General features: G+C 47.9%; 1 protein-coding gene across 1 annotated transcript in view; it reads right to left on the bottom strand.

Moving 5' to 3' along the window:
* Positions 1 to 8,431: 8,431 nt before the first annotated feature.
* Positions 8,432 to 22,716, bottom strand: part of ece2b (endothelin converting enzyme 2b) — a 34,569-nt gene continuing 20,284 nt past the window's right edge. Inside the window, exons 11-19 of the mRNA XM_080459118.1 lie at positions 21,004 to 21,114; positions 20,814 to 20,912; positions 20,255 to 20,332; positions 19,927 to 20,030; positions 19,679 to 19,789; positions 19,214 to 19,281; positions 11,845 to 12,035; positions 11,667 to 11,762; positions 8,432 to 10,581 (exon numbers count right to left, since the gene is read on the bottom strand). Coding sequence (XP_080315244.1) covers positions 10,405 to 10,581; positions 11,667 to 11,762; positions 11,845 to 12,035; positions 19,214 to 19,281; positions 19,679 to 19,789; positions 19,927 to 20,030; positions 20,255 to 20,332; positions 20,814 to 20,912; positions 21,004 to 21,114 — 1,035 coding nt within the window. The 3' untranslated portion in view covers positions 8,432 to 10,404. The remainder of the gene's footprint in view (positions 10,582 to 11,666; positions 11,763 to 11,844; positions 12,036 to 19,213; positions 19,282 to 19,678; positions 19,790 to 19,926; positions 20,031 to 20,254; positions 20,333 to 20,813; positions 20,913 to 21,003; positions 21,115 to 22,716) is intronic.

The raw sequence follows: 22,716 nt of genomic DNA, 5'->3' as shown, positions 1-22,716 counted from the left end.
GCAATGGTGGCAAACTGTGGGACGAATCTCCTGTACCAGCCGGCTAAGCCCAAGAAGGACCTCACCTCCTTCTTTGTGCGCGGGCGTGGGCAGCTGCGGATGGCCTCGACTTTGTCCACCTGTGGTCTGACCTTGCCTTGTCCCAGCCGGTAGCCTAGATACAGCGCCTCCTCTTTGGCCCACTGACACTTGGCAGGATTCAGTGTCAGGCCCGCCTGTTGGATCTGGCCAAGGACTCGCTCCAGATGATGCAGGTGCTCCTCCCAGGCGTCACTGAAAATGACCACATCGTCCAGGTAGGCAGCACTGCAGTCTTCACCCTCCCGCAGGACACGGTCCATCAGTCTCTGGAAGGTGGCTGGTGCTCCATGGAGGCCAAAGGGCATCACAGTGAACTGGAAGAGACCTGCAGGTGTCTGGAAAGCAGTGTAAGGTCGACTCGATGATTCAAGGGGTACCTGCCAGTATCCCTTACAGAGGTCAAGGGTGGTAATGAACCTAGCTCGACCGATCTTCTCCAACAGATCGTCGATCCGGGGCATTGGGTAGGCATCGAACTGCGACATTGCGTTGAGTTGTCTGAAGTCGATGCAGATGCGCAGTGAGCCATCCTTCTTCGCCACAATGACCACCGGGCTACACCACTCGGACTGCGACGGCTCAATCACCCCCAAGCGCTGCATCTCCTCTACCTCCTCCTGGAGCTTTGCCACCAGGTGTTGTGGCACACGGTAGGACCTCCGGCGTACTGGCCCCTTGTCTTTGAGGATGATGGCGTGCTCGGCAAGGTCAGTCTTTCCCGGGTTGACCACGAACAGCTTGGAGACTCGCTGGAACACCTGGCCCAGCTGGTTGGACTGGACGCCTGTCAGATGGTTCAGAGCTGGTTCAGCAGACTGGTTGAGGTCGGTTAGGGACGGCTCCTCCTCCCCTTCACTCTCCACCTGGGTCACCAGCAGGGATGCCACAGGAACCTGGACTGGAGCCTCCTTCCACTCCTTCAACAGGTTGGCGTGATAAATCTGCTTTGCCTTTTTCTTGTCCGGATGGTGGATCTCGTAGGTCACAGGGCCCATCTTCCTGAGGACGGTGTATGGCCCCTGCCACTTCGCAAGCAGCTTATGGCTGGAGGATGGCAGGAGCAGAAGCACCTTTTGGCCTGGCTGGAACTCTCTGTGTCTGGCCTGTCGGTCGTACCACTTTTTCTGGACCTGCTGGGCCTCAAGCAGGTTGACCTCTGCCTCATCTCGGTACTTTGCCAGGCGGTCCCTCATCTCCAACATGAACTGGACCACACTGCAATCCCTGGCGCTGGTTGCAGGAGCCTCCCAGGTCTTTAACAGCAGGTCCAATGGCCCCTGGACATCCCAGCCATACAGCAACTCGAATGGGGAGAAACCGGTGGAAGCTTGAGGGACCTCCCGGTAAGCAAACAGGAGGAAGGGCAGCCACTGGTCCCAGTCTCGCCCGGTGTCGGCCACGAACTTCTGCAGCATCTTTTTCAGCGTTTGGTTGAACCGCTCGACCAGGCCATCCGTCTGAGGGTGGTACGGGGTGGTCTTCAGTGCAGAAATCCCCAGTTGTCGATGGAAGAGCTGCAGGAGTCTGGAGGTGAAGTTGGTCCCCTGGTCCGTTAAGATCTCGTCTGGCACGCCAACCCTGGAAAACAACTGGACAAGACAACGTAGCACTGCCGGGGCAGTGATGGTGTGCAAGGGGAAAGCCTCTGGAAAACGTGTTGCATAATCGCAGACCACCAGAATGTACTGGTGCCCTCTGCTGCTTCGCACTAGTGGGCCAACAATGTCCATGGCTATACGCCTAAATGGAGTGGAGATTACAGGCAATGGTTGGAGGTAGGCACGGTCTGACAGACGGACATAGCAGGTTTTCTGGCAGATGGGACAGGTTTGGCAATACGTTTTAACATCCGTGTACATAGAAGGCCAATAAACTCTGGAGGCGACCAAGGTGACCAGCCCATGGCAAGGTGTAGGCCAAGTGCATTACCATCGGTCGACATGAACCCGGAACCACAAGGCGCTTAATCCCCTCAGCCACTGCATACAAAACATCACTGTCCATATCATAGCATTCTTTGTCCCCCTTTGCCATATCCAGCCCCCCAACCACTTTAGCAAACAGCGGCTTTAGAGTCTCATCCCCTCTCTGCAAGGCCCCAATGTCCCCTGGAACATTCCACAAGTCATTTTTCCCCCCATCCTTCCAATCTGGTTCCCTGGGTTGCAGATGCTTTTCAAAACGCTGCTGACGCCGAGACTTCTTCTGGCCCTTTGTGCCCCCCTCAAACAAACTACTGTCCAGTTTTGAGAAGGGTTCAAGATCGGGCCCCCTTTCCTGCTCTGGAACAGATGGCACACTCGCTCTGGCCTGGGCACGGGTGATCACCTGACCCCGCAAACCCCGACCACAGTCCATCTCTTGGTCCCCGGCTTCCAGCAGCATGTCCAGCAGTACGGGTAAATCCCATCCCAGAATGGCAGCGACCGGCAACTTTTCAACCACTCCCACAGTCATCACATAGGATTGTTCATCCACCACCACAGTCAGTTCAGCCGTAGGGTAGGAATGGCTATCACCATGCACACACAAGATGTCTTTTTGTATGTTATAGTCCACAATGCCCGTTGGCACTAAATCCCTTCGGACCAGCGTCAGGAAGCTACCAGAGTCAATCAACGCCGTCACAGGGTCCCCATTTATCGTAATGTCTTTATAACGCTGCCGCTGCCCAACAACACGAACATCCTCGGCACGGGGTGTGTAACAGGCACCGTTAAATTTAGCTTTCCTGAGGGGGCATAGCGATGCTTTGTGGCCTGGCTGCTAGCAGTAAAAACAGATGAACTCCTTACCGGGACTGCGAGGTCTGGGTGCAGGCCGGGGTTCTCCAGGCCGATGTGGGTTGGTTCTGGTTGCTGGTCTGGGCTGTGAAGACGGCTGACGACCGGGACCACTGTGGTATACAGTTGGGCCTCCCCTCCGCGTGTTGAGGTAGTCTCAGGTAATTTTCAATGTCTTCTCCGTCCATAAACTGTGGTATCTTGGGGTCACGATAGGGTCTGGTCTCTGGCCTAGGGAGTTCTGCACCACTGCTCACCCTTACACTTGGCGCCTCCACGGGTGAACTGTAGCGCTGCCGAGGAAGTGGTGTAGGCAGGTCCAGCCTATGGCTCAGTGATGACTCCTCGGATGACGCCGTGGTCCTGGCTGATGGCGGGCTCGGTGCTACTGGCCTCTGGTCTGGGAATGAAGCACGGAGTCCACTTAGCTCAGCCAGAACCCCTTCCTCTCGCCTCTGCTGTCCCTCCAAGAAAGTCCTCATAACAGCCACCAGCTCCTCCCCTGCACTTGGAGGTCCAGGGGGTACTTGTAGAGCTGGATCAGCAGCACCCCCTTCGTCCTCTTCCTCTGTGTCCCAGGCTCCATCATCTACAGCTGGACCCTGCGCCGCTTCCTCTTTTTGCGAGCGCAGCCCGGATCGTTTTCCAGAGAACCGGGTGTGTCCTCGTCGACTGGCCATCCCACTTCTGACACCAAATGTCACGGGTCCAGTTTTCAAAAAGAGAACACGATCCAAAAAATGATGGCCAGTCGGCAAACTGCAGTTTGGGGTAGTTTTATTTACACCAAAGTGCTCATATTTACAGTGCAGGATTTAAACTAGAACAAAACAAACAAACACAACAAACAAACAATTCTGTAGAGGACATTAACTTTCTTATTCACCGCTCTACAACCCACCATCCTCCTAGGCTCAGCGACAGCCCCGTTTAAGTGAGCAGAGCTCTACTTTATACTATAAAGGCGCCTGCATCCTCCCTTTTGAACCCATAAGAACAAGAAGAACATTCGGCAGTGACGTCAGCCAGCAGCAGAAAAAAAAAGCTTTTTCGGCAGGACTGTTCATACTCCGATAAGAAGCTGCCGAACTCGCAGGCCACGCCCCCTCACAGCAGGCCACGCCCCCTCACAGCAGGCACAAGTCTGTGAAGCGGCGTTTAAACTTTTCAACAGCACAGTTTATTTCTGGCCTCCAGAGCTTTCAGAAACACATTTCTCTGAACCTTTTCAGTAATAAAAAAGTTTCTGTCCGAGCGCCATGTTAGTCCAGTTCTAACTCCAGGAGCTGACAGCTGTTCGTGATGCGTTCAGGTGCATCACGTCAGCCTACACTCCGACATTTTAACGAGCTGCGGCGCTCGTACAGTAGCGCTGTTACAAGCTAAATATGATTAAAATATTATCGATAGTCATGAGCGAACTAGAACACGCATGAGCAGCACACGGCAGAGCAGAAGATTCGGCAGAGCGGCTCCTACATAGTTCATCCAGGACGGTTGGAACAGCCCAAACTAATTTGTTCGGCCAGAAGGAGCTGGCCGAAGGAAATGACGTCATTTTGTTCGACAGGAGCCCGCACTGCCGAACTTTCGTCTTGTTCTTATGGAGGATGAAGAGGCCTTAAGCCCCTCCCTCGGGCAAACCAACTCTCTATTACAGGGTTTTTTTTACACAATTTAAGTAAATGAAAAACAAACGTTCTGCAAGTAATTATAAACATTCACATAATGGTACAGAGGGAAAGCCCTTTGTATCCCGGGTTTCTCCAGGCCGGTTTAAGCCCGTTACCAGAGGGTATACCAATTATACGCACTATAATGGTATAACCCCGTTTCTTTTGCGCGCCACTAGGCGCTCTTAACCGAGAACCCGGAAGTACCTCGGTTTGACAGTTCCAGCCGCAGGTAAGCGTGTGTGTGTGTGTGTGTGTGTGTGTGTGTGTGTGTGTGTGTGTGTGTGTGTGTGTGTGTGTGTGTGTGTGTGTGTGTGTGTGTGTGTGTGTGTGTGTGTGTGTGTGTGTGTGTGTGTGAGAGAGACGTGTAGGCAGAGTGTGCACCCTCGTCTGCCTACAGCAGGGAAGCCTGTCCAGGGACCCGGGAAACGGTTTCTGGAGTTGATCTTTACCACAACATTGACAGCGCTGTGCGCGCGCTCCCCGCACCGGGGAGAGAGGAAAGGCGCACCGCTCCGGGCATGACGGTGCGTTCAAGAGCGCTCCGTCACAAACATGAACTGTGAATCCAAAAGATCAAGTTCTCAACAAGAACCGGTACTCAACATGAACAGATACTCAACAAGAACCATTCCTCAACTAGAACCGGTTCTCAACAAGAACCATTACTAAACATGAACTGTTAATAAACAAAAAACGGTTCTTAACAAGAACCATTAGTCGAAAAGAACCGTTAATCAACAAGAACCGTTACTCAACAAGAACCGGTTCTCAATTAGAATCGGTTCACAACAAGAACTGGTTCTCAACATGAACCGTTCCTTAACAATAACTGTTTCTCAACAAGAACCATTACTGAACAAGAACCGTTACTCAACAAGAACCATTTCTCAACAAGACCCATGACTCAAGAAGAACTAGTTCTAAACAAGAACCAGTTCTCAACAAGAACCGATATTCAAGAAGAACCGTTAATCAACAAGAAAGGTTAACAAACAAGAACCGGTTCCCAACAAGAACCATTGATCAACATGAACTGTGAATCAAAAAGATCAAGTTCTCAACAAGAACCGGGACTCAACATGAACAGATACTCAACAAGAACCGTTCCTCAACAAGAACCGTTACTCAACAAGAACCGTTACTCAACAAGAACCATTTCTCAACAAGAGTAGTTAATCAACAAGAACCGGTTCTCAATTAGAATCGGTTCTCAACAAGAACCAGTTCTCAACATGAACCATTTCTCAAGAAGAACTAGTTCTAAACAAGAACAAGTTCACAACAAGAACCGTTATCAAGAAGAAAGGTTAACAAACAAGAACCGGTTCTCAACAAGCACCATTGCTCAACATGAACTGTGAATCAAAAAGATCAAGTTCTCAACAAGAACCGGTACTCAACATGAACAGATACTCAACTAGAACCGGTTCTCAACAAGAACCATTGATTAGCATGAACTGTGAATCAAAAAGATCAATTTCTCAACAAGAACCAGTTCTCAACAAGAACCGGTTCTCAACAAGAACCATTACTCAACAAGAACCGTTAACCAACAGGAAAGGTTAACAAACAAGAACCGGTTCTCAACAAGAACCATTGATTAGCATGAACTGTGAATCAAAAAGATCAATTTCTCAACAAGAACCAGTTCTCAACAAGAACCGGTTCTCAACAAGAACCATTACTCAACAAGAACCGTTAACCAACAAGAAAGGTTAACAAACAAGAACTGGTTCTCAACATGAACTGTTCCTCAACAATAACCGTTTCTCAACAAGAACCATTACTCAACAAGACCCATTAGTCAACAAGAACCAGTCCTCAACAAGAACCGTTACTCAACAAGAACCATTTCTCAACAAGAACCGATTCTCAACAAGACCCATTACTCAACTAGAACCTGTTCTCAATTAGAATCGGTTCTCAACAAGAACTAGTTCTCAACATGAAATATTTCTTAACAAGACCCATTACTCAAGAAGAACTAGTTCTAAACAAGAACCAGTTCTCAACAAGAACCAGTTCTCAACAAGAACTGATATTCAAGAAGAACCGTTAATCAACAAGAAAGGTTAACAAACAAGAACCGGTTCTCAACAAGAACCATTGATCAACATGAACTGTGAATCAAAAAGATCAAGTTCTCAACAAGAACCGGTACTCAACATGAACCGTTACTCAACAAGAACCATTTCTCAACAAGAACCGTTACTCAACAAGAAAGCTTACCCAACAAGAACCATTTCTCAACAAGAACCGTGAATCAACAAGAAAGGTTGACCAACAAGAACCATTTCTAAACAAGAACTGTTACTCAACAAGAACCGGTTCTCAATTAGAATCGGTTCCCAACAAGAACCGGTTCTCAACATGAACCATTTCTCAACAAGACCCATGACTCAAGAAGAACTAGTTCTAAACAAGAACAAGTTCTCAACAAGAACCGTTATCAAGAAGAAAGGCTAACAAACAAGAACCAGTTCTCAACAAGAACTATTGCTCAACATGAACTGTGAATCAAAAAGATCAAGTTCTTAACGAGAACTGGTACTCAACATGAACAGATACTCAACAAGAACCGGTTCTCAACAAGAACCATTACTAAATATGAACCATTTCTCAACAAGAACCAGTACTCAACATGAACTGGTTGTCAAAAAGATCCAGTTTTCAAAAAGAACCGTCACTAAAAAAGATCCGTTAATTAACAAGAACCATTTCTCAACAAGAACTGTTACACAACAAGAACCGGTTTTCAACAAGAACCGTTGTTGGAGCCCAGTTCCAGGGTCCAGGGTCTAGTGTCAGGGTCAAGGGTCAGGGTCAGGGTCAGGATCAGGGTCAGGATCAGGATCAGGGTCAGGGTCAGGATCAGGATCAGGGTCAGGGTCCCTGCTGTCCGGGCACTGTTCTCTCCCTCCCTGCCTCACCTGCTGCTCATTGATTGATTGATTGATTGATGAGGTTTGAGTATGATGCCTTCAGGGTCAATGGGAAATAAAACCACTGCTGGTAAACTACACGGATCAATAAAAGCTGAATATTGATCATTTTGTCCAGCAGCTTAGAGAAGAAAGATTTTATTTCATCACCAAACGATAAAATCAATAAAACTTCTGATTAAAAACAGAAACTTAAATCACAATAATCAAAGGGACTGAAACATGAAGGAACGTCACTGACCACCGATCACTGGGAGAGGTGCTCAGTTCTGCTGGGTTCTGGTGGGTTCTGGTGAGTTCTGAGGTACGAGTGTGTGTGTTCTGACTCTGGTGCTACCGGACCAAGATGCCTCCTCCAATGGGGCGACTGGATCACATCCAGCACCAACTAGTGGCTCAACGGGAAAACTGCATCGGTTCAGTGTTTCTGTCGTTGCCGTGGAAACTGACGTGTAATTGTGGAATTTTTCTGAAACGAAAACATGAAAAGGACGAGTTTTCACCTGAAACGTGGAAACGGAGCCTCGGCGGGGAATTTTGATGATTTGATCCAGAAACCAAACGGAGGAACAGGAAGTCGGTATTGGCCTCCGTGAGACTTGGCGGTGGTGCGTTCACTGACTCAGTGCTGTGAAACCTCAGTGGTGCGTTCACTGACTCAGTGCCGTGAGACTTGGGGGTGGTGCGTTCACTGACTCAGTGCTGTGATGGCGGTGGTGCGTTCACTGACTCAGTGCCGTGAAACCTCAGTGGTGCGTTCACTGACTCAGTGCTGTGAAACTTGGCGATGGTGCGTTCACTGACCCTCAGTGCCGTGAAACCTCAGTGGTGCGTTCACTGACCCTCAGTGGTGCGTTCACTGACCCTCAGTGGTGCGTTCACTGACCCTCAGTGCTGTGACGTTTGTCTTAACGAGGTGAACAGAGAACAAGCACACAACAGAAACTCTGACATTTGTCTTTATGTATTTAAGAGCTTTCACATGAAGATGATGCGTTCAAAGACACTTCAGCTGAATGTACAGACAGAAACAGTCACACATTCTCCTTTAGTGGAGTCCCTGAACTAAACATCCACATCCGTCTGTCTTCACGAGTCCTTACATTATAACGTGATGCATTCAAAGACCTTCAAAAGAAACTTTCCAGAGAACAGAGCCCCCCCCCCCCCCCCCAGACATCCTGATTACAGTCCACAGATTTACACACTGAACAGTTACCAACGCGTTTACATGAAGACGATGCATTCAAGGACATCTAACTGGAACAGTTCTTCAACGTGTCCTTACATCAACTTCAGTCCCCACAAGGAGTGAAACACGTGTACAGTAATACACGAACAAGTTCTGAAGGTCCAGTGTGTAGATGATGCATTCAAGAACCCCTCAAGAAACTGGGACAAACCAAACGCCCTGTTAATGATGCTTGTCCCAACAATGGACGAGGACGACAGTGACTTCATGTGGACAACAGACATGATTCGGGATGGACGAAGCGTTTCAAGGTTCCTTAAAGTTGGCACAAGACACCCCCCCCCCCCCCCCCCCCCCCACACACACACACACACACACACACAAACACACACAATCTTTGGCAGGAAGCAGCTTCTTCTTCTGCTGAACAAGTAGGAACAAACAGAAGCTGCACGGGGCTGGACACACACACACACACACACACACACACACACACACACACACACACACACACACACACACACACACACACACACACACACACACACAGAGACACAGAGACACACAGACACACAGACACACACACACACACACACACACACACACACACACACACACACACACACACACACACACACACACACACACACACACACGTTGTGTTTAGGTGATGAAGATGATGAAGATGAGCACCACGTGCAGTCAGAGTGGAGCGGGACAGGGACAGAGGAATTGTGGGTAACGGAGTGACGTTGCTGAATCGGGTGGAGGACTGGTGGACTGATGGAATCGTGACGATTGAGACGGAAAATCAGACGCTGTGTCTTTCTCACGCTCGTTTAGCTTCCTGAACGTCCCTGAAATCCCCACAAGCAGTTTAGGTCCTGAATGCCTCGCGCCTGTTTTAGTTCTTCAAAATCCTACAGTTTTCCCAGCCTGTAAACGCCTCATGCGCCTTTCCAAGAGTCTCCGATATCCCCACAGTCATCTTGGTTCCTTGAATGCCTCACACTGGAATACGCTGAGCTGGCGAACACGAGAGGACATGGAATTCATTTGGATTTTAGAGCCGAACTGAGCTTTTCTTTGTTATTAATAAAGTACAGAACGTTAACTTTTAACAGGAAATGTAAAAACAAAGTAAAGTACTTCTATTTCAGAGAATTTCACTTTACATTTCTCAATAAACTGAATTTGATCAATAATTTGTTCCCAGGTTCATTCAATTCACTTTTTTAAAACACAAATGGTAAATTTCTCTTTGATGTGAAACGACGATTAAATGTTTGTAAAAAACAAAACAGAAACTTTTAGTTGAAGCGACTGAATTCAGCGTGTCGAAGGCCAAAATCCTTCCGGCCAATCAGAGTGCAGCGAGCATTTCAACTCAGTACGAGGTCATCACAGTGATGTCATCAGAGAAAGACGGCAACACACACACACACACACACACACACACACACACACACACACACACACACACACACACACAATAATATTAATGATCGTAATAAAGCAGAAATCTACGACAGCGTCCCGTTTGGCTTCATCACCTTCATCATCCTCAGTCTTCACCGTCTCCATGACGACGAGTCCCATCATCACTATTGAACAGATTAAGTGAAGATGCTAATTAAGACACTAACCAGCTTCATTAGCCTAACTATCCCCCCCCCCGGCCTTGGCCCCGCCCCCGGCCTTGGCCCCGCCCCCGGTCCTCGTCAGCGGGTCTACCAGACCTCGCAGCGCCTCCCGGTGTTCATGGGCGTCCCCTCAGGGCAGCTGAAGTGGCGGCTGAAGTCTGGCGAGTTGGCGAGTGTGCCGATGACACGGTAGCGCGGCGGGCTGTGCGGGTCGGTCACCAGACCCTCGTGAGCGCTCTCTGGTGTCCGAACGGAGCACCACACCTGGAGAACACCACAACGTCAACAATCCACCGCACCGTCAGCGCAATGAACATGCTAACGTCTGGCTGAACATGCTAACGTCTGGCTGAACATGCTAACGTCTGGTCTGAACATGCTAACGTCTGGTCTGAACATGCTAACGTCTGGCTGAACATGCTAACGTCTGGCTGAACATGCTAACGTCTGGTCTGAACATGCTAACGTCTGGCTGAACATGCTAACGTCTGGTCTGAACATGCTAACGTCTGGCTGAACATGCTAACGTCTGGTCTGAACATGCTAACGTCTGGTCTGAACATGCTAACGTCTGGTCTGAACATGCTAACGTCTGGCTGAACATGCTAACGTCTGGTCTGAACATGCTAACGTCTGGTCTGAACATGCTAACGTCTGGCTGAACATGCTAACGTCTGGCTGAACATGCTAACGTCTGGTCTGAACATGCTAACGTCTGGCTGAACATGCTAACGTCTGGCTGAACATGCTAACGTCTGGCTGAACATGCTAACGTCAGGTCTGAACATGCTAACGTCTGGCTGAACATGCTAACGTCTGGCTGAACATGCTAACGTCTGGCTGAACATGCTAACGTCTGGTCTGAACATGCTAACGTCTGGCTGAACATGCTAACGTCTGGTCTGAACATGCTAACGTCTGGCTGAACATGCTAACGTCTGGCTGAACATGCTAACGTCTGGCTGAACATGCTAACGTCTGGTCTGAACATGCTAACGTCTGGCTGAACATGCTAACGTCTGGTCTGAACATGCTAACGTCTGGCTGAACATGCTAACGTCTGGCTGAACATGCTAACGTCTGGTCTGAACATGCTAACGTCTGGCTGAACATACTAACGTCAGGTCTGAACATGCTAACGCCACGCTAACGCCACGCTAATGTCACGCTAATGTTAGGTCTGAACATGCTAATGTCATCTCTGAACACGTTAACGTCACGTTAACCTCAAGTCTGAACGCGTTACTGTCAGGTGGAAACGCCTTAAGGTCAGGTGGTCAACTCAATAATGTACGCGGATCTCGAGAAGCCGAACGTCTTTGCGTTAGCATGAAGTTAAAGCGTCTTACCTGTGCGAATCCCACGAAGAAGAGCTGGTCGTTGGTCAGGTTGACGGCAGGAAGTTTCTTCTCCTCTCCGTTCTTCTGGATCCATGATCTGTACGCCTGCAGGACCGGAGATACACTCAGACACGGCGAGGCGATGGCGAGGTGATGCCGGGTGGCGGCGGCGGGCAGCGGTACTCACGTGGTACGCCGCCTTCAGGCCACCGTTGTCAGCGATGTTCTCCCCCAGCGTCTGCTTCCCGTTGACGTGCTCTCCGTTGACGGTGTAGCGGCTGTACTGGTCCACCATGCACTCTGTGCGCTGGCGGAACGCCTCCACCGACGAGTTCTGCCACCACGGCCGCAGGTTCCCCTCCTTATCGTATTCACGACCTACAGAACCACACGGGACACGCTAACGCTCTCTGATGGCCGACACTGAGGCAGCGGGCGGAACCGATGAGCTCCAAACAAACGAAATGTTCCAACACATCAGATCCAAACACAGCAGCTGAAAACTTCAGGGCCCGGTTGTTCTGACTGTTTTATGTTAACCACTGGTTAAGCCCTAACCGCTGGTTAAATCCTTAACCCGCCATTAGCTAACTGACTGTTAATTATGCCTTGTTTAAAACATGGTTAGTCATCCCGTTTGTTACCGTCAAAGTTAACTGTGAGGTTAACAACAGTGGTTAGCGTCCCTGACGCTGCTCCGCCCAAGGCTCCGCCCACTTTCGTCTCCGTTCTTCCGTGTTTTGTCTTAAACATAGTGGTGGAGGCAGAGCAGTGTTTTTGTCTGCTCTATTAAACTACCATAAACCATGAGAAACTACCATAAACCATGAGAAACTACTATAAACCATGAGAAACTACCATAAACCAGGAGAAACTACCATAAACCATGATAAACTACCATAAACCATAGAAACTACCATAAACCATGAGAAACTACCATAAACCAGGAGAAATTACTATAAACCATAGAAACTACCATAAACCATGAGAAACTACCATAAACCAGGAGAAACTACCATAAACCATGAGAAACTACCATAAACCAGGAGAAACTACCATAAACCATGAGAAACTACCAGAAACCAGGATAAACTACCAGAAACCAGGATAAACTACCAGAAACCATGATAAACTACCATAAACCATAGAAACTACCATTAACCATGATAAACTACCATAAACCATAGAAACTACGCTGCTACCAGGATGTTAAAGATGAAAACTGAGCTGGAGGATCAGAGGCTTCATGGTGCCTCTTCTTCTTTAATCTGACCAGAGAGAACCATCTAGAGAGAACCATCCTGAGAGAACCATCCAGAGAGAACCATCTAGAGAGAACCATCTAGAGAGAACCATCCAGAGAGAACCATCCAGAGAGAACCATCTAGAGAGAACCATCTGGAGAGAACCATCCAGAGAAAACCATCTAGAGAGAACCATCCAGAGAGAACCATCTAGAGAGAACCATCTAGAGAGAACCATCCAGAGAGAACCATCCAGAGAGAACCATCTAGAGAGAACCAACCAGAGAGAACCCTCTAGAGAGAACCATCCAGAGAGAACCATCTAGAGAGAATCATCTAGAGAGAACTATCTAGAGAGAACCATCCAGAGAGAACCATCCAGAGAGAACCATCTAGAGAGAACTATCTAGAGAGAACCATCTAGAGAGAACCATCCAGAGAGAACCGTCCAGAGAGAACCATCTAGAGAGAACCGTCCAGAGAGAACCCTCTAGAGAGAACCCTCTAGAGAGAACCATCTAGAGAGAACTATCTAGAGAGAACCATCCAGAGAGAACCATCCAGAGAGAACCATCTGGAGAGAACCATCTAGAACGTGGACTGAGTGACCAGAGAGGAAAATAAGAAGAACGTGGGAACCAGATAATAAGTCGTTCCCTCAAATGAATGAAGCGAGGGAACCAGATCATTTCATCTCTGGATTGACGAAGGGAGAGGTCTGCATGAGCAGCAGGGGGCGCTCCGCTATGAGACGCTCTACAGAACTTCTTTCTAATGAAGCCAGACTTCTGGTTCCTCAGGAACTACTAAACAAACTACAAACTACTGGAAATGAAAGTTGGAGTTTTTAGAGCTAAAATGAGCCTTTTAATGGCTTCATGTGAAAGAGAACTTTAATCAGAGTGGTTACCTAGGTTACCATGGAAACGGCTGGAGATCCTTTCTTCCTGCTAAAGAGGAGACATGAGAATGAGATCTTCTCTTTCTGGACCAAGGAGAGTTTAACTCGTCTGGACTTCACAGGTTTAGTTAGAAAACACCAGGATCTAATGTTCTCCGTGGAAACGAGGCTCTTAAAGCTGCAGAGCAGCAAATATGAGGGGATGGAGGCCACATTGGTGAGGGAAGGAGAGAGTAACTCTCTGTGTCCAGTTAGTAATCTGAGGTTACTAGTTAGTATCTCATTCCCACCTGTTATTATTATTATTATTCCTCTATGTCCACTCTGGGGCTCCATAGAGGAGCAACTCTTCATTCCAGGATCGACTCTATCAAAGTTCAGTCCTCCACCCTGTCCTTCCTTTGTTCAACTGCTATCATCAACACCATGGTGAGAGTTAACCACTGGTAAACAGCTAGTGGAGGTTAACTTTAACGTCAAGGTAACTAACCTGGTTAAAGTTAACCCAGTTTGGACAACAAGATAACACCTGGTTAAAGTTAACCCAGTTTGAACAACAAGATAACTCCTGGTTAAAGTTAACCCAGTTTGAACAACAAGATAACACCTGGTTAAAGTTAACCCAGTTTGAACAACAAGATAACACCTGGTTAAAGTTAACCCAGTTTGGACAACAAGATAACACCTGGTTAAAGTTAACCTAGTTTGGACAACAAGATAACACCTGGTTAAAGTTAACCCAGTTTGAACAACAAGATAACACCTGGTTAAAGTTAACCCAGTTTGGACAACAAGATAACTCCTGGTTAAAGTTAACCCAGTTTGAACAACAAGGTAACACCTGGTTAAAGTTAACCTAGTTTGAACAACAAGATAACACCTGGTTAAAGTTAACCTAGTTTGAACAACAAGATAACAGTGCAGTTCAAGTTAACGGTTGGTTAAATGTATTTAACGGCTGGTTAAACGATAACCCAGTCTGGAACAACCAGGCCCTGGACAGGATCAGCAGGAGGCCAGCTCTTAAGGTGGAACGTTCCTGATAGAAGAACCTGAGCATGTTGGAAATATTTTAAGGTGGAATGTTCTTTTATAATTTCAAGAGATTGAAATGATGCAACACGGTGGTATAAAGGTTGTGTCACTAAATGTTAGCGGCTTGAAGAACTTTAGAAGAAGATAAAGTTCTGACCGAGCAGAGAAAGGAGAAGAGGCAGGAGGTGTTCCTGCTCCGGAGGGGAACATAGGAGGAGTGGTGATATTGATCTCTCACTCTTTGGGGTTTCAAATGATCAAAGAAATAAATGACAAGGAGGGGAGATGCGTCCTGCTCAAGGGCACACTGGACAACGACTTGGTTACACTGTTTAACGTGTTCGAGCCCAGAGAGCGGGGACCGATTCTCTGGGACAATATTTGATCTTTTGAACTCAGGAGGGACATTGACATGTGGAGCGGGTCTGAATGTCACAAATCCAATTCTACACAAACCGGAAGAAATACAGAAGCTTTTTGAGGAATACTACAGTAAACTGTAGTCACGCCGTGTTTCTGTAGGACAGAATATCTGAGGGTTCTGAGACGGATTGGATTTGTCTTCTATCGGCACTAAACAGGACCAGACGTTGACCTCAGAAATCCCAGAAGAATCCCCCGGAGCAGACGGACAGGGGGCGTCGCTCTATAAAACTTTCCAGGGGAGTTAACTCCGTATTTACGTGACTCATTCAATTGGACCCTCAGGTCAGGCAGGACCCCCCCCCCATGGAAGGACACCATCATCTCCATAATCCCAAAGCAGGGCCAGGATAGAGAACGCTGCAGTAATCATAGACCCCTCCCACTCTGACACGTGGATTACAAGCTGGACGCCTCCATCACAGCCAAAAGGTTAGAGACACTGGACAGGAAGGGACAGATGAGGACCAGAGTGGTTTATCAAAGAAAGACAAACAAGATGACACCAGAAGACGGCTGCTCATTGAAGAGACATTTTCTCCAATGCTTGAAAGGACATGGGCGGAGAACAAGTCAGACGTGAGGCCAAGTCAGCTTTTAAAAGTTCAGTTTGTTTTGTTGTCGGTTGAAAACCTTAAACACAAAGATGAAAGAGAGAAAGAAGAAATGAATTCTATCCAAATGTTTTTAAAAGAACGAACAAGCTGACCTATTTACTCTTTTAAATAATTTATTAATTTTCTGCTGTTTGATATTTAATGTTTTCAACCTAAAATGTTGAAGTATTTCTATTTGTAGAATGAAATCATGTACTTTGATCTCCATATTTTAACCGTTTAAATCAAAGTCTAACTTTGTCACAATGTATTTTACCAGTAAACTTATTTCTCAAACTCTGAACCAATATTCATCCCTCTTAACACTTTAGTGATTTTATTCTTCATTGTTTTAACATAAATTACACGATGAAATCACAATATATATCAATTAGATCAAATAGTAACTAATATATCTTGACTAAGTCATCTCTAACTAATCTAACTTACATTTGGGTCTAATGACATCTAAACATGGAATCAGCCGGGTCCTTTAACATGACAGATATTCCAACACGTGATCTTCAGAGATTAACTTTAAAATAAAGATAATAATCCAGTCAATCTGAAGCCACTCCCCAACAACGTCCCTGAGTCGTCTGAGTGTCTCAACACGCAGGGGGGACAGCTTGTCAATCAGGGTCGGAGCAGGTGGAGGAGCTGGAGGAGCTGGAGGAGCTGGAGGAGCTGAGACCCAACACATGTTGGAGCTCCATCTAGTGTTTGAATGTAAACCTGCACCTCCACCTGACCAAAGGTGGAGTGGACAGAACAGACGGTGTTTTCATCTGAAGTATTGGAGCGTATGGAATGCCATTTCTTCTTTTCTTCATTGTGGATTATGTCCAAAGAAAAGGGGAAAAGACAATTCTGATGCCCAAAAGGCTTTTGATGGAGGAGGTGGGAGTTTTTATCTACGGGACTGGGGAGTTTGGATTTAATGAGCAATCAGTCAATTGTACTAAATCACTATCCCAGGAGGCCAAAGCAAGGGTCAAAAGAAAAGACAGCCTGACAAAACCATTCAGATTAGAGACGGGGACAGACAGGAGGGAGTCTCTCTCTGACTCTCTAGTCCCAGATGGTCCAGCAGGGGGCGTGAGAGGGCAAGAGCAGAAAATAGGATTGTTTGCTGACGATAGATTGTTGTTCTTAAAGCATCCTGACCAAAGTCTTCTGGAAGCAATGAGACTGTTGGAATGTTCTGGTGGATATTCAGGATCCAGAATTCATGTAAAAAAACTCTAAAGAAGTAAAGGACGGATACCAGCTGGAATGAGATGCTAAAATAATAACGTACCTGGGCGTCAACATGACCAACAGAACAGACAAGCTACATGAAGCAGATTACATAAAAGTGAGCCATGATATCAGGAGGGACCTGCTCTGGATGTACGCTCGGCTCTGTACTAATAAGAATAATAACGGCTTGGATTTATATAGCACTGATTTCACGCTGACTCAGCGCGTCCAGAGATCATGATTCATTCATACCAGTCCCTCCAGTGATGCTAAGCTACGTTGTTGTTTGGATTTCAGCTCAAGAATAGAGATAATCAAGATTAACATTTCACCAAGACTTCTGTATCTATTTCAATCTTTGCCGGTGATAATCCCACAGAATTGGGTTCAGTGGACATCAAGGTTCATACGGGGACAGAAGGAACCTGGGATTCCTCTGCAGCTCCCTGAAGACACAGGACGTCTCTGTGCAGCACAAGTCTGACCTCTGGTGTGTCGGTGCAGCGACGCTTTGTTACAAGATGGAAAGATATAGAAGTGGACACTATGGACAGAGAGGGACGGACCTTGATAGGACACAAAGGACTGCTGGGACAACTGGGTAACGGACGGGACATAGGAAGTGAAGCTACAGTCGAGATCTGATGGAGGAAAAGTCTCGATTGGAGGAGGAGATAAAGACGCTGAGTTGGTTTGCATTTGACTCCTGGATTAAACCAGCGAGGACTGATGAGGACTTAAGCAACGGGCAACCAAAGCAACCAAAGCAATCCCAGCAACGTGCACGATGAGGGAACGGGGTCAGCTGCACAGGTTTGAGAGACGAAAGGACAAATTTGGACCAAAGGAAAATGAACGCTATCGATATCTACAACTAAAGAAGGCGGGATTAGGATTGGCAAAGACAATGGAATAGAGGGGACATTTCAGAAAGCTTATGAGGGACAAAGTGTAGAGCGTTCTCAGCTTTATATGAAAGTCTGATGTGGAACCGGGACGACTCCTCTATATGTGAAAGACAAAGAGGTAAGAGAGCTGAATGAAGGAAGAGCAGAGGAGGAACGCTCTGTCATGTGTCCATCGCAGTGCAGCTCCAGGGTTTGGACCCAGTTCAGATTGTTCATCAGTCCAGAACCAGGACAAAGTGGTGGCAGCTCAACAGCCATGTTGGACACTGTGTGGACACGCTGCTGCATAGATTAATATCCATACATATTGGTTCTGTCACAAATTACAAGTGTATTGGGAACAAATATGGCAATTTGCAAAAAGTATTAGGATATCAGTTCCCAAAACGTGCCAGATGTTGTATTTGGGAACCGTAAGGCATGATGGGATCCAAATAAAAGACGAACATCTGTTGAAGATATTAGGAGCAGCAAACCAGAAGAGATGAGCAGAAGGTGGAGCAAAGTAGAACCGCCGACCCGGGAGCAGTAGAACCGCCGACCCGGGAGCAGTGGAACCGTGGAACCACCGACCCGGGAGCAGTGGAACCGCCGACCCGGGAGCAGTGGAACCGCCGACCCGGGAGCAGTGGAACCGCCGACCCGGGAGCAGTAACCGCCGACCCGGGAGCAGTGGAACCGTGCTGCTGAGGAACTATTTGTAATGGAGAGACTCACGCACAAACTAAGATTACAGGAGTCCCAATTCAAAGAAAAGTGGGACAAATGGACTGATTTCAGGAGGACAGAAGAAGACACCACCTCCACCGGACAATGGAGACATTGGTTGATGAAAGCTGGACAGATTGTGTGTCTCTTTGCCCTGAAACTGGAACTGTGACAACTGAAAAAATTCAATTAAAAAAATTAGGTTTAGGAAAAAAAAAAAAAAAAAGGTGGAACGTTCCTCATGGAGAACCTTAGCAAGTTGCAGATGTTTTAAGGTGGAATGTCCCTGAAGGAAAACCAGAGCATTTTGCAGATTTTTTAAGGTGGAATATTCCTGAGAGAAGAACCTGAGCATGTTGGAGATGTTTTACGGTGGAACGTTCCTGATAGAGGAACCTGAGCAAGTTGGAGATGTTTTAAGGTGGAACGTTCTCGAAGGAGAACCAGAGCATATAGCAGATTTTTTAAGGTGGAATGTCTCTGATGTCTGCAGACTGACCTTGATCATCAAAGGCGTGTGTCAGCTCGTGACCCATCACCACTCCAATCCCCCCGAAGTTCAACGCCCTGAAAACAGAAACCAGACCAGGGTGGGTGAGAGAGAGAGATAGAGAGAGAGGTAGAGAGAGAGAGAGGTAGAGAGAGAGAGAGAGAGGTAGACAGAGAGGGAGAGGTAGACAGAGAGAGAGAGGTAGACAGAGAGGGAGGGAGAGAGAGAGAGAGAGAGAGGTAGACAGAGAGAGAGAGGTAGACAGAGAGGGAGGGAGAGAGAGAGAGAGAGAGAGGTAGACAGAGAGAGAGAGGTAGACAGAGAGGGAGGGAGAGAGAGAGAGAGAGAGAGAGGTAGACAGAGATAGAGAGAGAGGTAGACAGAGAGAGAGAGATAGAGAGAGAGGTAGACATAGAGAGAGAGAGAGGTAGACAGAGAGAGGGGGAGAGAGAGAGACAAGAGGTCTATACAGACTTTGGGTGGTCGTGAGAGTAGAACGGCGCCTGCAGAATCCCGGCTGGAACCACGATCCCGTTCTTAGTGGGAATGTAGTAGGCGTTTACTGTGGGAGGAGTCATGCTCCACCTGTGGGTGGGGGTGGGGGTGGGGAGGGGGGGGACAGGAGGGAGTTAATGTGTGATATAAAAACATCCAATAGTGTTACTGGTCTTTCTTGTGTGTGTGTGTGTGTGTGTGTGTGTGTGTGTGTGTGTGTGTGTTACTGGTCTTTGTTGGGGGTCTTCCTCAGCTGGTCCGCCATCACTCGGGCTGAGAAGTTGTAGAAGTTCAACATGTTCTGGAAGAAACTGTCGTCTGAAACGTCGTACTGCAACAAGGAGGAGTAGTGAGAAGAAGGACCAGCAGGGGGAGCACTCTCTCTCTCTCTCTCTCACACACACACACACACACACACACACACACACACACACACACACACACACACACACACACACACACACACACACACACACACACACACACACACACACACACACACACACACACACACACACACACACACCCAGACCAGATCAGAACCGCCTCACTCACTCCGTCGTACACGTCGTCCAGCTCTTTGGAATCCAGGATGAATTCTGGGAACCCGATCATGTCGTAGATGGCGTCTGCCTGAAGACAAGAGACCAAACCGGGTTTCACTCTGCCGAACCCCTGAACCCTGGAACATGAATTATTAAAACATATGTGGTGGGGCGGGGTGAGAGCGGGGTTCGGGGGGTGGGGGGTGGGGCAGGATTTGGTGTTTCCCCTCTGGCAAAAGTGCTGACAGTTCCGGCCCCCCTCCACTGAGGTAGTTAGCCCAGCGGCACGCTCCAGGGGGCGGAGCTACAACGCAGCCATCTGCTGATTGGTCAGTCACTCTGGACAAGAAGCAATATTTAAATATCTCCTCCACGTATAAAACCTCCATTATTGCAATGTGGCGCTCCACTGCACCCTGGTGTTCAGACCAGGTGCAGACACTCCTCTCAGTAACAGGAGGGGCGGAGCTTCTACAGGAGCTGGGCGCTGCTGTTCACAGGAGAACCCTGGTTTGGACCAGTGGAGTTGAGATGCGTTCATGGACAGTAGGAAAGTTGGACACTAGCACCTTGTCTTTGGCCGCCTGCCTCGTGTGGACGTCCATCCAGCCGAGTCGCTCCAGAGAGTCTTTGAAGGCCGATCGGATCTCGTTGATCATCTCTTCGGCCTGAAGACGACAGCGAGAAAAAATGTACCTGAACCAGGTCCAAAGTCCAGAACCAAAACCTGAAGTACGGTTCTCCGCTGGAGGAACTCACGATCTCCTTGCTGTGCTTGTCGAATGTCGCCTTGACGAAGAGAGCGCCGAGCGCGAAACCCAGCGTGTCGTCGGTGTAGCCGATACAGGTCTGCCAGCGGGGGGTGCAGGACTGGAACAGAACCAGAACCACAGAACCCCTTAGAAACTGAACCAGGACCACAGAGAACCAGACAGAACCCGAACCACAGAGAACCCGTTACAAACTGAACCAGAACCAGAACCTGTCAGGACTAGTTAGTAGTAGTCTTAGAGTAATAGTAAAGAATTAGTAATGATACTAGTTAGTACAGGAGTAGGAGTAGTAGCACTAGTAGTCCAGTAGTAGTTGTAGTAGTACTTGTTGTAGTAGACGTATTAGTAGCAATAGTCATAGTAATAATAGTGGTAGTAATAGCAGTAGTAGTAGTAGCAGTAGTAATAGTAGTCGCAGTAGTAGTAATAGTAGTAGTAATAGTAACCGTAGTAATAGTAGTAGCAGTAATAGCAGTAGTATTAGCAGTAGTAGTAGTTGCAGTAGTAGCAGTAGTAGTAATAGCAGTAGTTGCAGTTGTAGTAGTTGCAGTAGTAGCAGTAGTAGTAATAGCAGTAGTAGTAGTTGCAGTTGTAGTAGTTGCAATAGTAATAGCAGTAGTAGCAGTAGTTGCAGTTGTAGTAGTTGCAGTAGTAGCAGTGGTAGTAATAGCAGTAGCAGTAGTACTAGTAGTAGTAGTTGTAGTAGTTGCAGTAGTAGTAGCAGTAGTTGCAGTAATAGCAGTAGTAGCAGTAGTAGTAATAGCAGTAGCAGTAGTTGCGGTTATAGTAGTTGCAGCAGTAGATCGTTTGCACTGATGTCACAAATTTCCCATGATCCTCTCTGATTGGCGAGTGTCGGCCATCTTTTATCACAGCTTTTATTTCCAACACACCGGGAACTGTTGGTGCTTTAATTTCAACACAGAATGATCTAACATAGACCTACAGTAGTAGACCTCTCTAGATTGTAGACATACTATTAGAGATCGTTTACTATACGGTGTAGACTGGAGGCTCTCTTCACATATATCGAACAATCTACTAGCATATGTCTACGCCGTCGGCTCGTGGGAGGACACATTCACACACGGGACAGACTGACGGAGTTCATTTATTAAAAGTCCCTCATTCGTCCTCAGAGAGGACATTTCGTCACCAAATGGACCGTCTTCAGTAGCCACACAGCGCAGCGCTCTGGGGAGGTGATGGAGGCCGGGGGTGTAGCTCAGGAGGAGGGGATGGAGGCCGGGGGTGGAGCTCAGGAGGAGGGGATGGAGGCCGGGGGTGGAGCTCAGGAGGAGGGGATGGAGGCCGGGGGTGGAGCTCAGGAGGAGGGGATGGAGGCCGGGGGTGGAGCTCAGGAGGAGGGGATGGAGGCCGGGGGTGGAGCTCAGGAGGAGGGGATGGAGGCCGGGGGTGTAGCTCAGGAGGAGGTGATGGAGGCCGGGGGTGTAGCTCAGGGAGCCATGGTGCAGGTTGCTCTGACTATCAGAGTAACCCTGAGTACCGGAGGAGAACCAGCACACGGAGGGAGAACATGAGAACTCCACACAGAAAGGCTCCTGCCGGGATTTGAACTCGGACCCTTTTTTTTTTTAACTGGACCTTCTGGCTGTGAGGCGAGAGGCTGTGGACTAATTTACACGGACGCCGTGCCTCCATCCTGCCTCCATCATGCCTCCATCCTGCCTCCATCATG

Source organism: Lipophrys pholis (assembly GCF_963383615.2).
Source record: "Lipophrys pholis genome assembly, chromosome: 3".
Lineage (NCBI taxonomy): Eukaryota > Metazoa > Chordata > Actinopteri > Blenniiformes > Blenniidae > Lipophrys > Lipophrys pholis.
Note: the sequence above shows the minus strand (reverse complement) of the source record. Positions and strands in the feature narration are given on the sequence as shown.